The sequence below is a fragment of the Orbicella franksi genome, chromosome 4, assembly GCF_964199315.1.
Source record: "Orbicella franksi chromosome 4, jaOrbFran1.1, whole genome shotgun sequence".
NCBI lineage: Eukaryota > Metazoa > Cnidaria > Anthozoa > Scleractinia > Merulinidae > Orbicella > Orbicella franksi.
In genome coordinates, this window is record NC_138148.1 from 5,913,452 (window position 1) to 5,928,906 (window position 15,455).

At 37.9% G+C, this 15,455-nt stretch overlaps 1 protein-coding gene across 1 annotated transcript; it reads right to left on the bottom strand.

The window, feature by feature from the left end:
- Window positions 1–5,604: 5,604 nt before the first annotated feature.
- LOC145484352 (uncharacterized) lies at window positions 5,605–13,593 on the bottom strand. Its single transcript, XM_081462976.1, has 7 exons — window positions 13,578–13,593; window positions 12,740–13,041; window positions 11,813–11,927; window positions 10,816–10,938; window positions 9,814–9,847; window positions 8,931–9,015; window positions 5,605–6,291 (listed from the first exon to the last, which is right to left on the bottom strand). Exons 1-7 carry the CDS (start codon window positions 13,591–13,593, stop codon window positions 5,761–5,763), a joined length of 1,206 nt encoding a protein of 401 aa, XP_081319102.1. The 3' UTR covers window positions 5,605–5,760.
- Between the last annotated feature and the right edge of the window lie 1,862 nt (window positions 13,594–15,455).

Genomic DNA, 15,455 nt, shown 5'->3' on the forward strand with positions numbered 1-15,455 from the left:
CAGATCTTATTATTCATTCCCAGCGCGAGATTGAAGTCTTGTTTTCGACCCTGAAAAACCCACCTTTTCCGTTAGCTCAGAGCATTAAACTACATATAAGCGCCCTGGTTCGTATTCCCTTGCCTTATTCCCTGCCATCGCTGTGAAAAATACGCAAGAGAATCTCTAACTCTCACCATTTGATCACGCAACGTGACAACATCCACGCGAGAGCTCCTGACATGTGCGTGAATCCGCGCGGATGTATGACGTCAGGATGGCGCAATTTGTTCTAAAAATAGAAAAATTGTCCCATATCATAGGTGCGCGCGAATCCCGAGACTTACGGTCTCCGTCCCCGATTATGGCTCCTGATGAAACTTGAGAGACTACAGAAACTGGCAGCGTCACACAACGTATCAACAAATCGTGACCTCTTCACTAGCGTGGACTTTGACACTAAGCATATCTGACTGTAAAACCTCGGTTGCTGCTGAAAAATGTTGATTTTAGCAATAGACAAAGGTTGAAAGTCAGCTAGTGAAATCATTTATTTACGATATAAAACTATATATTAAAGTGAGAGCGTCGAACGCACTCTCATAATCTCTGATTACTACTAGTTTTATATATTTGATTTCATTTGATTTTGATTTTTTTGTTTTCATTTTCTGCGTTTGTTTCCTTTGATAAATTTGAAGACTAGTTCGGATATTCGTTTTAAAAAAATTGAAACCCAAGGTGGCGGAACTTTTGAAATCTGACTTATTCAGTGGTATGAAGTATTGATTGATACGTGAGTACCTCCATAGCGTAGTACTTAGCATTCTTTTGGATGCCACGTTCGTTTGATTATTATTATATATTAATATTAAGTTAATGTTGGATACGGAGTATCTCAAACATGTCTTCCAAATTTAAAAGTGTGTAGTTTCTAATGTGTTAATACTTTGAAGATATATGAGGGGATGGAAAAAAACCCAGACCCATTTCCCCACCCCCATCAAGGCTAACGAACAAAGAAATAAGCACAGCCTAGATAGGGTTAAACTGTGTAGAGTTGTTATATCGAGACTGGACTGCTGCATGATATAGCTCGGTTGAATTTTTACCCTCAGCTAATTTAAGAGTCTAGGGATTTCGAATTCAGAATTAAAAGCAATTTCTTCCCCTGAAGAACTAGCATCCTTCCACAATGACAAATGAAATTTTGTATTAAATATTTCTTACCTCTGTTCCACGGTACACATAATCTGGGTTTTCCTCCAGGTCATTTTCATCTCCTTCATGAGTAGAATTATTCAATTCACATCTCTGTCCTTCATTTTCACTCTTCTCCATCAAGTTATAACTTGCGCAATTGTGCTCCATGTAACAAAGCGCATCACAGAAGTCCGCCATGATGACGTCGTGAACCCGAATCACATGATTTACGAGACGTTTGCTCTCCAATGTTTGTTCGGCTGGGAACTCCGGATCCAAGTCACGACATTGATCTGTAAAAGAGTTGGCATGCGCTGCACGTTGTAGGCTTTATAGTGTTATATTTCCAATATATTGTAACGGTTCTTGGATGTAATTTACTCTTAACCTCAATTATACTTTTCTGAACTTAACAGTCTCTTGATATATTTTACAAGCTCGAAGGCTTTCAAAAGTTATTTCATTCCACAGTTGTGATTATTATCTTGCATTGACATATTCAGTCCTTTTCTTTGGTATAATCAGATGCAAGAAATCAAATTGGTTGAGTTCTAGGACCTACTGGTGTCAATGAAGTTTAGCAAACTGATCATGAAAATAGAAAAACGAAACCTTTTAAGTTTAACCTTACTTGAGCAGAGATCATTTTGTCCAGCGGAAACAAGAACCACTTAATCATCAGAAAGGGGAATATTTGCTCGATAGACGAATAGAGTTCAGTTTTATTTATTGATAACAATGATTGCATTGATATGTAAACATTCGATAAAAAAAAGGTTAAAGCAAGCAACCGCAGACGATTTTTTTGCTGACATACGTTGGATCAATAGCGATCTAATAGGCTCATAATGAAAAACATAAATGAAAAATATAAAAGCAGAGGTCAATGCAACTTAAGTTTTCTTTTCTTAAGGCTAGGAATGCTATATTGAGGCCCTGCTAGGCCTGGTGGTCTTTTTGTCCCCCGTCTGAGTTTCAGACCTTCAGAACGTTCATTTCGCTGTCGGTATTTCGTCCAAAGCCACTAATATCGATATCGGAAAATGTTCAAGTACGGAATGTTTAACGTAAACGCGTGCACGTAATTCTTTCCTCTTTTTTTTTTCGGATGATTATCAACCAGGCTTAATGGTCTTGCAAATTGCGACACAAATGGGAATACAGAGAGAAAAAAGACCCAGAAAATAAACTTTTTGATTTTTTATGTGTTTGACGCTCGACCAGTTATTTTGTGTTTCTTTGAAGGTATTTTTTTGGAGATTTTTAAGCACTCTCTGGCTAATTCGCATTCGTAATTGAGCGGCTTGTCGTTCTTCGTCATTTCAGCTCCTTCATGCATGTCGCCGTTTCAGAGCCGTGTCGCCTGTCGGAATTCACCCTAACAGGGCCTCTATGTTACCACTTCTTTAGGTACAATGGGACTTGTAAAATTCCCTTTGTACCTGAAGGATTGGCCAGCCGAATACAGTACGCCTTTTAAAAAAATCATCCTACGTTATGTCGATCTGTGCTTTGATATTCTTCATTTAATGCACGTGGTACGCTTGCATCCAGGGGTGTGGGTTTGCAATGTACTAAGATTCCTATCCTTTGTTTGTTGAATCATTTGGGTCTTCGCCCTTAGCCATTTTTAGTCCAAATCTCGGTACGTCGACGGTGTCTTCTTATATCTGTCAATGCCCAGTAAACAAGCGCGGTGAAGCTACCTGTCTACCTACCGTGCATTGTTTAAGCTTGTTTAACATAAAGAGCAACAGGACGAAGAGAAGGCTGTTGACATCCAACTGAAAATAAACTCGTTAGTTGTTCTAGTCGTTTTACTGTGGCGGAATAAACTTCAATTCCAATCTATTTTCCTTTTAATTGAACAATTTTTCCTTCTATTAATGAATTTGCTCAAATTGTTAACAGAATTCTCCATTTCGCAAATAAAACAGAGCGACCCGCGGCTTCTTACACCATTAATTAATCATTCTTAATTATAATAATTATGTTTCCGTCTCGTATTTTATCGTCCTCTATGAATAGCCGTTAATGGCCGTTTTCGCTGATAACTTTTGCCATATTCATTACGATGTAATCAAAAATACATGGGAGACAATAGCCCTTTTCACGGTTAATTTTTCTCATTTGCATTACGATGTAATCCAAGGTGGATACGAGACTCTGATTTCGGGCTAAAACTACAAAATAGTCCGAAATAGCCCAATTTCGATATATTAAAATTCAGGCTTCAAACCCCACAAACTTTGTAGTTATTCCCCGGAGCCTCGTGCTTAGGTCTATTGTCTTAGGCTGAATTTTAATATATCGAAATTGGTCTATTGCCTCACACACATGCTAGATTTTATTGTAATGCAAATGAGCAAAGGTAATCTGAAAAGGCTATTGCGGGTAATTTTGTAGTTTCTGCCCGAGATTGTCCCATATCCTTGTTGGACTACATTGTCATGCAAACGAGAGAAAGGGCTACACTGGAGGCGAACTGAAATAAATAATAACTAATGGTTTATATCGGAATCATTTACCAAATATCAGGACACGATTGCTAGATATTGGCCAGGCCCATAAATAAGTAACACTCACTAACACTTAAACCGATGTAAAGCAGTAGACGATAGATAATGACAGTAAAGTACGATTAACTGTTCAAGGCAAACCCTAGCAAAGCAACCTTCAAAATGAGAAATTGTTTTTAGAAAAATTACGATAACAGCCACACATCACCGTCAGTTGAGATTAAGTAATATAAGGTATAACAAAGTTGTAGTTGAAGACTAATTAAAACAGTAAAATCGACCTTTATGATAAGCTCATAATTTGTTTCCCTCCATCTGTCACTAAAATTTAAAGTCGAAAGTAAAAATATATGAACGATAAGTGGACCAAGCTTTTACAGTGACAATTATAAAAGTACAGGCGCTCGAGAGCTTTTAGTGAAGAACAAAGACATTTGCCCCCAAAAAACACTGACTTAAAAACCAGCCTTTACAATTTCGAGTTCAAGCTGTAGGTTTTAACATTATTTACCGTAACTTTGCAGTTACCATCGCTAATGGGACGAGGAGATAGATGGGATGGGAAGGTTTTGCTTTTTATCGAAGTATTCGGACGACATTCTGTCGTTCTCCGTGGGGAGAATCAGAAGGTGTAACCTAAACAATTTTAAACTCTCCTCGCAAAATATGTATCGTCCTCTGAAAATAGGCAAGAGTACTGAAAGGGGAAATTGAACTTACCGGCAACAAAGCTGGCCTTTGGCATCAAAAAAGACAACAAGAAAAACTGAACGGGGCTGATGAAAAAGCTAAACATGCTCACTAATAATAAATACGTTTCGCAAGGTCGTTTGCTCTGAAAGGCTAAACAGAGTTGGCAAAGTTAATTTTTTATCGCTAGTTTTTACCAATGGACGTTGCCTTGGCTCAGGCTGTTATCTACTGGTTATTACCACTGCTATGTTGTTTTACTGTTTTGATGTGCCGCTATGTCGTAAGAAAATAATGCTTGAACCTTTTTGCAAGTAGTACAAATTCTAGAGTGTGTATATGGTAAGTCATAAAGTCACCAGCTTTAACTCGTGGAAAACAAAATCACTCACCACTCTACAATTTTCATTTGAAACGACGCTTTGTGAAATCAATCAGTCGATTTTAAACAATATTAACAAGATGCACCTGCTCTTCAGAAATAATTCTCGGTAAATCTAGTATGATTGAAGCTTACTTGATTCAAACGGAAGTTTGAAATTCGTGAGGAAGGAATTTTACATAAACGTACACCTTGAACGAAATTAAAATTCCTTACTTATTCGTTGTTGTATTCCTTCAAAATACAGTACATGAGAAAAATCAAAGTCCTAAAACGTTTCTTTGGCCGGTTAGCTGATTGGCATGTTTTAAAATGTTTACATCCTAAGTAGATTGCTTCCCGACCGCAAGTTTGTTGTGTTGATTTCTACCCGGTATGGCATTGCGCGTCCTTAATTCGGGCAAAAATCTTTCAGGACGTAACTAGCATGCACACATTAGGAACAAGAGGGAGTTATCTCGTGCGTTTTTAATTTGGAAGATGAATAAATGGTAGAATATAGTAGACCAGTACACAAACTATCTTTGATTTTTCGGCACTTATCAGCTTTCATGTTGGTTATGTACAGCCGTCGCGCTCTTTCAGTGTTTTTTTTTTTTTGCAAGTTAATTATGGTAGTTCTAATTATTTTTTTACAGGTAACTTTTAAGGAAATGTTATTTGCTGGACGCTTTGTTTCTTTGATACTCTAGGAAAGCGACTGGCAAATAGGCAAATAGTTAAGTAGGCAACCATGCACTTACCTAGATAGATCTAGAAAAAACTCGACTATGGTCTGCAAAGAGATACCTATGTTTGTAATCACGAAGTAGTGTAGAGAATGGGAACGTGTGCTAATATGCTTGACTATTGTTGGTAGGATCGTAGTAGCTACCTGGTTATGTAACTGATATTTTAAGGATCTAGAGACCACAATGTCAGTGGCCTTACATTAAAAACTACTTTATAACGCTGGCAAACTAGATGAGCGAGGTTTAAAGAAGGAATCTACGCCTTAGTGATAAAAATGTAACCCATCGCCTCAATGTACTTGTCTCCATTATCTGGTGAGTGTTTTGCCACGTTTCCACAAGTGTTTGAAACATCAGGATATCCTTCTGTACCAAACCCAATTCTGGAATCACACAACTTGCAATCATTTTCATTGTTGGCAAGAATACCGATCCTTACTTTGCTGTGAGATTGTATAGAACAAACGGCGTTGAAACCTTCCATGTTGCAGTTCTGCTGTAAGGAGGCTCGAGAGCCAATCAGCGTCTTCCAAGTGTCCCGACCCAGTGACGTAGCGCGATGTTGTCCGTCAGCGATCAGCGAGTACAAAGAGTCAGCTGCACGGTTTACGACGAGAAAATTGATATTTTCCTCGCCGTGGATTTTCATTCCGAGACAGATCTTGGTAAAGGGTGTGTCCCAATAGGTAGTCAGTTTGGTCTCTTGTGTGTCAAATACGGTCTGCCCTCCTGCAACATTAAATGTTTCGTTGCTGCTCCAAAGGTCTGCATAATAGTGAAAGGTTCCCTTTAAGGCAAAATTTCGAGAAAGGTAACTTTGCAACTGAGGACTATGTGTAAACATATTTTACTGACATTATTAACAGCAAGACTTGACAAAATTCAATACCCACAGTCAAAATCAGAGTTACTAAGAGACGGGTATTAATGTACTTAATCTACTTACAATACACACTAACTGTATTTATTTTACTTTACAATACATTTGACGATTTTATCAGCCCAATAAATTACTTAAACTAGTTACTTGTTAAAGATATCAAGACAATCATGCCCCCCGTCTATCATTTAATTATCAATAGAGTGCATTTGCCCCGAACAGTAACGTTCAAAAACATCTAACATAGTAACGGTGTAGGTTAAACGTTCTCGGCTTTCTTTTAACTAGAGCAATCGCGTTATCGTTCCCTCTCATTCTTTTAAAGGGCACTTAACCCCCAAAATTTTTTTTCGCTTAAACGAATCCACTTGTTATTCGAAGCATTTGGGCGAAAAAAAAATTTTGAATTTGGTTGAATCCTCGATTTTCTATGCCTTTTCAAGGTCGCGCTTGAAGTGTTGCACGACCGCGTTTTAGGGAGTCTGGGGCGGCGGTTGCTGATGACGTCTACCCAGGAACCAAACACAATGGCGCCTCAGTCAGCTCTCTGTATTTGCTCGAGAAAATAGAAAAAAAAACTAATCGTTACAATATATTTTGGGACTAAAACGACCAAGTTTTGTCTCAGAATCATTTCTCTTTCGTCACTGGAGTCAGAGTTAAGTTTCGATCCGGAAGAATCCGAAATAAACTTCGATCGAGTACGTTTGACAACTGAGAGCAATTTGCAATATTTCAAGCGACGACGGGGAAGACTTCTTTGCGGACGAGCTGCTTGTATATTAGATATGGAAAACTAGATGTGAAGTGGAGGAGCAGGCAAACGAAAACTAGTAAAGAAAACTCAAGGACTGCTTGGATGGTAATTTCGTCACCTAAACACAAGATTCCCACGCGTGTTTATAGCCCGTTTACATTTGTCCCTAGCGAGAATGTATTTTGTCAAGGTGTGGTTGTTCTATTAAATCCAGTTTGTGTTTTACTTTCTGGAATGCTTCATGTTTATAAGAGCGACGTAAGTGTTGCAGTTTTCGAGACTTGATGACCTCCAAAACACTGGCTTCAGATCGATTGAAAATCGTAGAATTGTTTGGACCTGTATTTTTGAAGTTGCGGAAAGCAAAGGCGGAAGGAAACATTTCATACAATTACCGATTTCACATTGTCACACGTTTTAAGTCGTAACTCCAAATAACCAATGTAAATTTTTCTCAAAGTTTGCAGTAAAATTCGACGGACAAGCGAAAAGGATGTGTTCCCGCGGTCCGCAGATGTTACGCGGTCATATTTTCGACACTATTGCACAGATTACGAATACGAACTATTGCACAGAATGTTTGTCGCACTGCTGATTTCCAAACCTTTGAAAAACTCTCTGAGTCTAACAGTTTTGTTATCATGTAATTCGTAAGGATTAATCTTCGACTTTTATCTCAATCGAAAGAGAAATAAGTGTTGGTTGGCGGCGTACAGCTGCGACCTACATTTACATATCAGTACGTCGGTCGTAACGCTTCTTGATTGATCACACAACTTTGCCGGCTATGTTATAAATACTGCGGGACTGGAAGATATAGGCTGTTGGTAGTGCTTCTACGAATTGCTGGTTGGCTTTAAGCAGAAAATTTTGAAAATAGCGTTTGAAAGTCGGCGGAACAAATTCCAGTGAGAGTTTTTCAATGGTTCTCAGGGACTCAGTTCGCTTGTTTCGGTTCGACAAAATCAACCACCGTTTACGTCTTTATTGTAGCATTGACAGCCTATCGCCAGTAAATCGTACAGTACATGTATATCTTTCTTTATATCTGGGATATTGCTGCAACGGCCGATAGCTCTTCTGGAAGGCTTTTCTGAGCACGTTTCGAATGTGTACTGCACCATCCTGAAGGAAATGAGAGGACGTGAGATATTCAACCTTCCTGGATAGACGTCACAACAGCCGCTGGACCCATTCTCCTCAAACTCGGTCGCGAAACAAAATGGCGGTGTCTTAGGGCTATTTTCGAGATTTCGTTGGGGCACAGAAAATTGAGGATTTAACCGAATCCACATTTTTTTTTGCAGAAGGATTTCAAATAACACGTAGATTCGTTATAGCGAAAAAAAAAAAAAAAAAAAAAAAAATGGGGGTTAGGTGCACTTTAACTGTCAAGCTGCCCGTATTTAGAGTTATGTGGAGTGAAAACAAATTATGGTAAATGCAAGATACCATATTAATCCAGAGCTTTCTGACCTCGGAAAATGATTCTAACATGTGCAATGATTAAAACTAACAAGAGACTTATATTGCGTTTTCTATACCTTTTGGGGGCTGGAGAAACAATGAATATCAATGGTAATATCTTAACATTTAACACAGCAAGCAGAAGTTCAGATAGTGTGAACGAAGGTAGTCTGGTCACTTTCAATAGACCAGACTAAAGACACCAAGACCGTCTGACCAACACTACCCTCTTAACTCTCAGGCTCTCAAAATCTTACACACTAGCACATTTTGATTTATTATTATTATTTGCAGGAATATTTTCAACACAATGCGTAATAACCTTTGAGCCGTCAATCTTCATGACAAGAGCCCATCGGCTCACTCCACATGCTCCAAGACCGCAGTGCGGATTCGATCCGTTGGTCCTGTAGAATTAAATTGGTTCAACAATCACTGACCCAAAACTGAACTAATAATAATGATGATGATATCATAGGTGACAAATTAGTCCTTAATTTTGGCGCGAAATTTCAGCGTTAATTTATCATTTCTAAAGCGATAATACAAAATTGCCAAGGCAACGTTCGACGCGAGATTTCTCCAACCAATACACAAGTCAAAAGGCCACGTGTAACTGGTCACCCATAATAAAAACGCAATCAAATGGTATACTCGTGAAATTAGAGAAAATAATTTCACTTAATTTCTGCGAAAATTCTAATAAGGTCCCTCGCCTAAAGGCTCGGGAAATTATAATATAAAACGTAAATTGTCTAAATAATTCCCTAATTTCACTCGTCACCATTTAATTATCCATACTAATCAGCGAACACTCCACTCAGTGATTTGAAAGGGCTCAGAGCCAAAGTTAAAGGTGCTTTAGGTGTAGTTGGAGTATATTCACACCAGAATTAATGCAAAGCGAAGTAAAGTAAAACTTCATTTAGCCATGGTGAAAAGGATCTAAGACGAAATCATCCGCTATATATATATAGTATCTGGAACACCAATATTCAAGGCCTAGTTTCAAGCCGCCTCTTAAATGTTTTAAATCTTTGCCCAAAGTTATGTTTTGCCACGTTGATGAAGATTTGATAACCGGCATAAAATAGGTGTTACTGAACTCGTTTTTTTAGTTCCATGACATACCATTATTATCATAGTAAAACATATCTATATATAGTGAAACTCGTAAAGAATAAAAATTATCAAACCTTACTTACAAATTGTTCTCGTAAAGTTCCTTGCATGACAAAGCTAAATAAAAAAAGGTAAAGCAAAAAGTGGAGTACTTTCGGGGAAAAACTGTATTACTCAATGGATAGAACAGAAAACAATTCAAAATTGTAGGACTGTCCAGACATGATTTTGTTTCCTTCTTGTCTTGTATAACTGTGGAACTAAACTATAATTACTCAATTAATGATTTCGGAAATGGTGCAGAATGATGCTTAAGGTGCAATATACTTTTTAAGCTCAGTCATATGCTGCCTCGGAGGGAATACAGCCTTGATTGGTGACTAAATAAAATACTAATATTCACTTTTGGAAGTTTTGATATCAGGAAAATGTCCATATGATTTCATTGGGATAACATTTCTAATACTGCAGAGTCATCTAGCTATAGCTTCATCTGGATGAATCTGTCAGCACACGTTATCTTAACAGTCATACCGCACGTTTATCGGTACGCTCGTTTATCGGTACGCACGTTTATCGACACTTTCTAATAATTTCAAAGTCATGCAAAACAAACAAACAAACAAAAGGAAAACGCACCAACTACAACAAAACCCTTCAATTGGAACTAGTTTTCCAAGCCAAATTTATTCATGAAATAACCTTTGGCTCTCTTTCGTTTGTCTTTTATCTTCCTTTCCTTAAAGTACCATTAAATTTAGTTTTTCTTTTTTCTTTTTCTTTTTTTGATTCCCCTCCTCGTAAATTCCTTTACTTTTCCTTTTTAGTTCTCAATTCACAATTTTAATTTTAAGACTCCATTAAACGTCTATTGTCTAAATAATTCGCCACTTGAGAAACGATAAGAAATCTGGGTCGAGTTGCGTCTCGTAGTGGCTTGTGGGATCGTTACTGAACTTTACTAGGAACAATGAAGCGTTCCACATTTCGTTTGTCTCCAGTAATGGTCCCACAAGCCACTGCGAGATGACACTGGCCCCAGTTTCTTCTTGTTTCTAAAGTGGGCAATGAGAGTATTATCTCACCTGTACAAACTTTTCCATCTCCAGAATAACCAGGACTACAAGAGCAGTTATATGAGCCTACGGTATTAATGCACACAGCACCTGCAGTGCACTTGTACGTTCCCAAAGCACACTCGTCGACATCTAAAACGAAAAAAAAAAGGTATTCTTTGTTTCTGTAACGATGTTATCTAAATCACCTTTTAACCATATGAACGCAGAATGAGTAAGACAAACAAAGTTGATTTCATTCGTCTCTTTTAAAAATATTGTTTTTGTGAAAACTCTCCGAACCAGACGTTAATTTTAGCTCATGATAAGAGCAACTGCATTTTGATTCAATAAATAAATCTCATTTACTTTTCTCCTGCAAGGCAATTTATTTTCGATAAAAAAGAACGTGGTGCTATGGGTATGAGACTTATACAAGAGAAGATGGAGAATGAAAGAGTTACTGAAAAGGGAGCTTAGTCGGCCACGACGGCAAAGGTAACGAGAACGTCGCCAAATATTTGTTTTGATTAGTTGCACAATGGCCGTGTACGTGCGTTATAAATCGGTGTACATTATTCTTCTTGACCGTCCTTTGTAAACAACAGCATGAAATGACAAAGGTTTCCGTATTTAGGTTAGGCTAATTTTTCGCATTTCCTTTTGAAATTGAATGTTGTTGTTATTAGTTATTTAGCGTGAGAAACTTTTTAGATCAAAAGGCACAGCGAACAGATGTAGGTGATGGCAAAATTGGAAGGTAAATTTAAATTCCTTTAACAATTGTATTAAGAGCTCGAGATTTCTAGCACGTGAACTATCATACATAGAAATCGAGAGCGAATAATCCGCCAAATTTGTCATTTTACGTTGTTGTTTCGCAGACGACAGCTAAATGTGCAACGATCTACAACGCACTTGCATAGCCATGGTTTTGGTCATTATATTCTCTTGTTTGTTGAGGTTCTCGTTTCCGTGGCCCGTTTGTTTCAGCTCCAGTTTTCACTAAACCACCAGTTTCTCTCACCATTTTGACATTCCTGACCCTGGAATCCAGCAGTACACAAACAGCGGTAGCCTTTCTCCGTAAAACCGGTTTGACAGGTTGCGTTGTTCTTGCAGGGGATATTAACACAAGCACTCTAAATAGGCAACCGCAAAGTATGTCAACATTCAATAAACGCGATATAAACGCCACTAGTATCACCCAACTAGTGGACTAATGCAAATCCTGCATTTTGATTGGCTACGCTACTAGGGGACTATTAGTAATAGTCATCGAGTAGCGAAATTGGCGCCATCGAGCGTGACGCTTTCTTTCGTTTTATTCCCAAATAAATATTTCTTCAACTTGCATTTGCTAATTTTATTATTACCTTTTCTGTCCGACTAGTTGGGTGATACTAAAACAATTAGACCCTTCGCCCTCAAGGGCCACGGGTCAATAGCTCATTCGGCTTCGCCTCATGGGCTATCGACCCGTAGCCCGCAAGGGCTACGGGTCTAATTGTTAATTAGTTGAGCTCATAAACTAGTCATTGGCATTAAATATTTTTGTATCAAGTTACATGTACATGTTGAAACAACCAGAAACATCTACCATCTGTTTGATGTGACCAACATATTTAGCCATGTGGAAAAATTACTAATTTACTTTCTTTATTTACCTTTTCCGAAAGGTTTGTTTCCGTATTTTGGGAGTGAGAGACGTCAATGCCCTCACCATGTATCTTTAAAAAATCGGAGCTACGACAATGGAATTAACTAAGGGGGTTTATATAATGTCAAAAAGTATTTCCTCTGACGTCCGTAATATGGAACTATAACGTCATATTCCCGAAGAAGCCACCGTTTTGGATTCGCCATCTTCTTATGTAATAACTTAAAGAAAACGCTAAAAGAAGCACCAAAAACGTCAATAAAATTTGAGTTCATTTTTTGATATAATTCTTACTTCTGTCCCACGGTAAACATAATCTGGGTTTTCCTCCAGGTCGTTTTCGTTTCCTTCATGAGTAGAATTATTCAGTTCACATCTGTTTCTCTCAGCTTCACTCCTCCTCATCAAGTTATAACTTGCACAGTTGTGCTCCATATAACATAGCATATCACATAAGTCTGTCATCAAGTGGTCGTGAACCCGTATCACGTGATTCACGAGACGCTTGCCCTCGAACGCTTGTTCGGCTCTGAACTCCAGTTGACGACACTGGCCTGTGAAAAAAAAAAAAAAAAAAAAAAAAAATGGTGGACAGGCTTACACAGAGTTAAGAGATTAATGTAATATCGTGACGGTTCGTAATCCGATTTTTTAATCTCGGGTAACTTTTACAGTCTCTTAACTGATGCATTTTACATGACCTGACACTCCCAAAAGTTATTTTCTATTGGTTGTAAAGATATTTATTACTTTACATTGAGAAACTGTATGCACTATTTTTTTTTTTTGAGACACCGCCGGCATTTCCGATCCCATTTTGAATGCCCGGGTCGAGACAGCCAATCACATCGAGGTTTGGTTCATCCATAGTTAATAGAGGGAAATGGTTAGGAAACCTGGCAAAGTTTTGTTGTATGCATGTTTTTGTTGGCTATTTTAGGAGTTGACCCTGCACAAAACCTGGCAAAATACAAAAGGCGGTCATGGGTGCTCTTGCAACTAACCAATATCAGCATTGCGATTATGTAACTCATGAATAGTCTATGAGCATAAAACAAAAGATGTGCAGGGTCAAGGACCTTAAAAGCAGGCCATAAATCTGAGAATTTTTGTTTGCTTCTTTGACATTTACCGGCCTTCTTAACCATTTTCATCTATTAACTATGGTTCATCTTACACGCCCTCTGAACTGACTGTATAAATGTACGTTATTGAACTAGCTTCTTCAGTCCGTGTTGGACTTTTTTGCAGGTGTATGGACCAATATTTTCCAATACGGACCGAACAAGCTAGTTGATTAAAGTATTTATTTAAATGGCTCTTTTCAATCTGCTGGTAAATTGATGTGTCTCCGGGATCATTCTCGTTGAACGCGAGCGCGAAAGGCGCCTTTATTTAAGTTGTTCTCGTCGCTTTTGTGAACATTTAGGTTTTTTGAACTGAAATTGCCCTCTAAACATAAAAAAATGTTTCTCCTGTACAAAACAATAATTACTTTATGCAACGAATGAAAAAGCATTTCGCTGAAATTAATTAGGCGGTCCACCTTAGTGATCCATATTGACTACTAAGGGAACCAATCAGTTCAGGCATATAAAAATTGTAAATAATAATGCCAGCTGCTTGCTTAGTTTAGTGCAATACCCATTAATAACTTAACGAATGTTTATGCCATCACTGTTACTTGGTATTAAAGAAATGTAAACAACGTGATAGTCGAAGAAGCAAAAATTACGATAAAGTTATGTTTTGTTTTCCCTTGACCCGTAACAAAAAATTTAAATACAGAAAATAAATACATGAACATTTTAACCTTTCTACTTTCTGTTTTTGGTTTTGAATTTTTAATATTTTATTTCAATCTTTATTTTCGTGTCCGCAATTAGTGCTTGTAACGTAAAATTTGTAAAGGTTTTTATCCTATATGATCTTATCTTACGTAGAACAAGATCTGAAGTGGCCCTTTTTGTACAAAATGTATTTTCGCTATTGGATGAGGAGATAACAGTAATGCTTGGCTTTTTCTTGTAGTTGCATGTCCAAGGACAGTCGTCTCCCCTGACAAGAGTCAAATGGTGACAGACTCAAGTTAACAATTAAAACGCCCCATGCGAATTTCATGCCGTCCTTTAAAAGTGAATTGGAAAGCAAGGCAAGTGTACTGAAGGAAAACAAACTTACCGGCGTGAGAGCTGACTTTTGGTATCAGAAAAGACACTAACAAGAACTGAACTGGGAGGACGAAGAAGCTAAACATGCTCGCAGGCGGCCCAAGAAAAATATTAATGAAAAATCCTGCTAGTTATTTGCGTTGCAACGTGTAACAAAGAGATATTTTGTTATTAGTATTTTTTGACAGAGTTAATTATTTCACCGATAGATTTTGACCAATGGACATTCTCGTTTGTTCAGTTTACTAATCACTGGTTATTACCACTACTATAGATGTTGTTTTGGATAGGCAAATTGTTTTTGATGTGCTGATACATGGTAATGTCAGCACCTTTTAGGCCCAAATGTTGCCAATACTACAAGACAAATTTGATGGCCAGGTGTATATTGTAGGTCTCCAAGTAAGCAGCGCACGCCAACCTCAGTATTCATTTGAAGTAGTCGCCTGTGGCATTAGCCAGTCGCTTAAACAGAATCACCGACGGATGCAGCTGCTCTTGTAAATAATTTGAAATTGATTAAGAAAGCTTTTACAGGTCTTCACATAAACGCAACATTTAAAATGGAATGACGGTTCAGACTTTCTTTTCGACAGCTCAACTGCCTCCACATCCCGATCTAGAGATGGAGATTGCGTATACTTTTAGAAAGTTGAATTAAAATTTTAAGGTCCTAGATTGATACTTTGATCTTAGCTCCGTAATTAGTATTTTGCATGCACATATCTCAATTAATGCATTTTATTCCAGTAGTATACACGACCCCACAAGCTTTGTAGCATCTGTTGATATAAATGTATATTGGGAAAATTGTTCTTAGCTCTGTATTTAGTATTTTA

Excerpts from the sequence above, each read along its gene's own strand:
- LOC145484352 (XM_081462976.1), bottom strand. Across the intron at positions 9,848-10,815 it reads AGATGGAAAAGTTTGTACAG|CTTTGTCATGCAAGGAACTT; the intron begins GTGAGATAATAC and ends TTTTTTATTTAG. Across the intron at positions 6,292-8,930 it reads TGAAGATTGACGGCTCAAAG|GGAACCTTTCACTATTATGC; the intron begins GTTATTACGCAT and ends TTTGCCTTAAAG.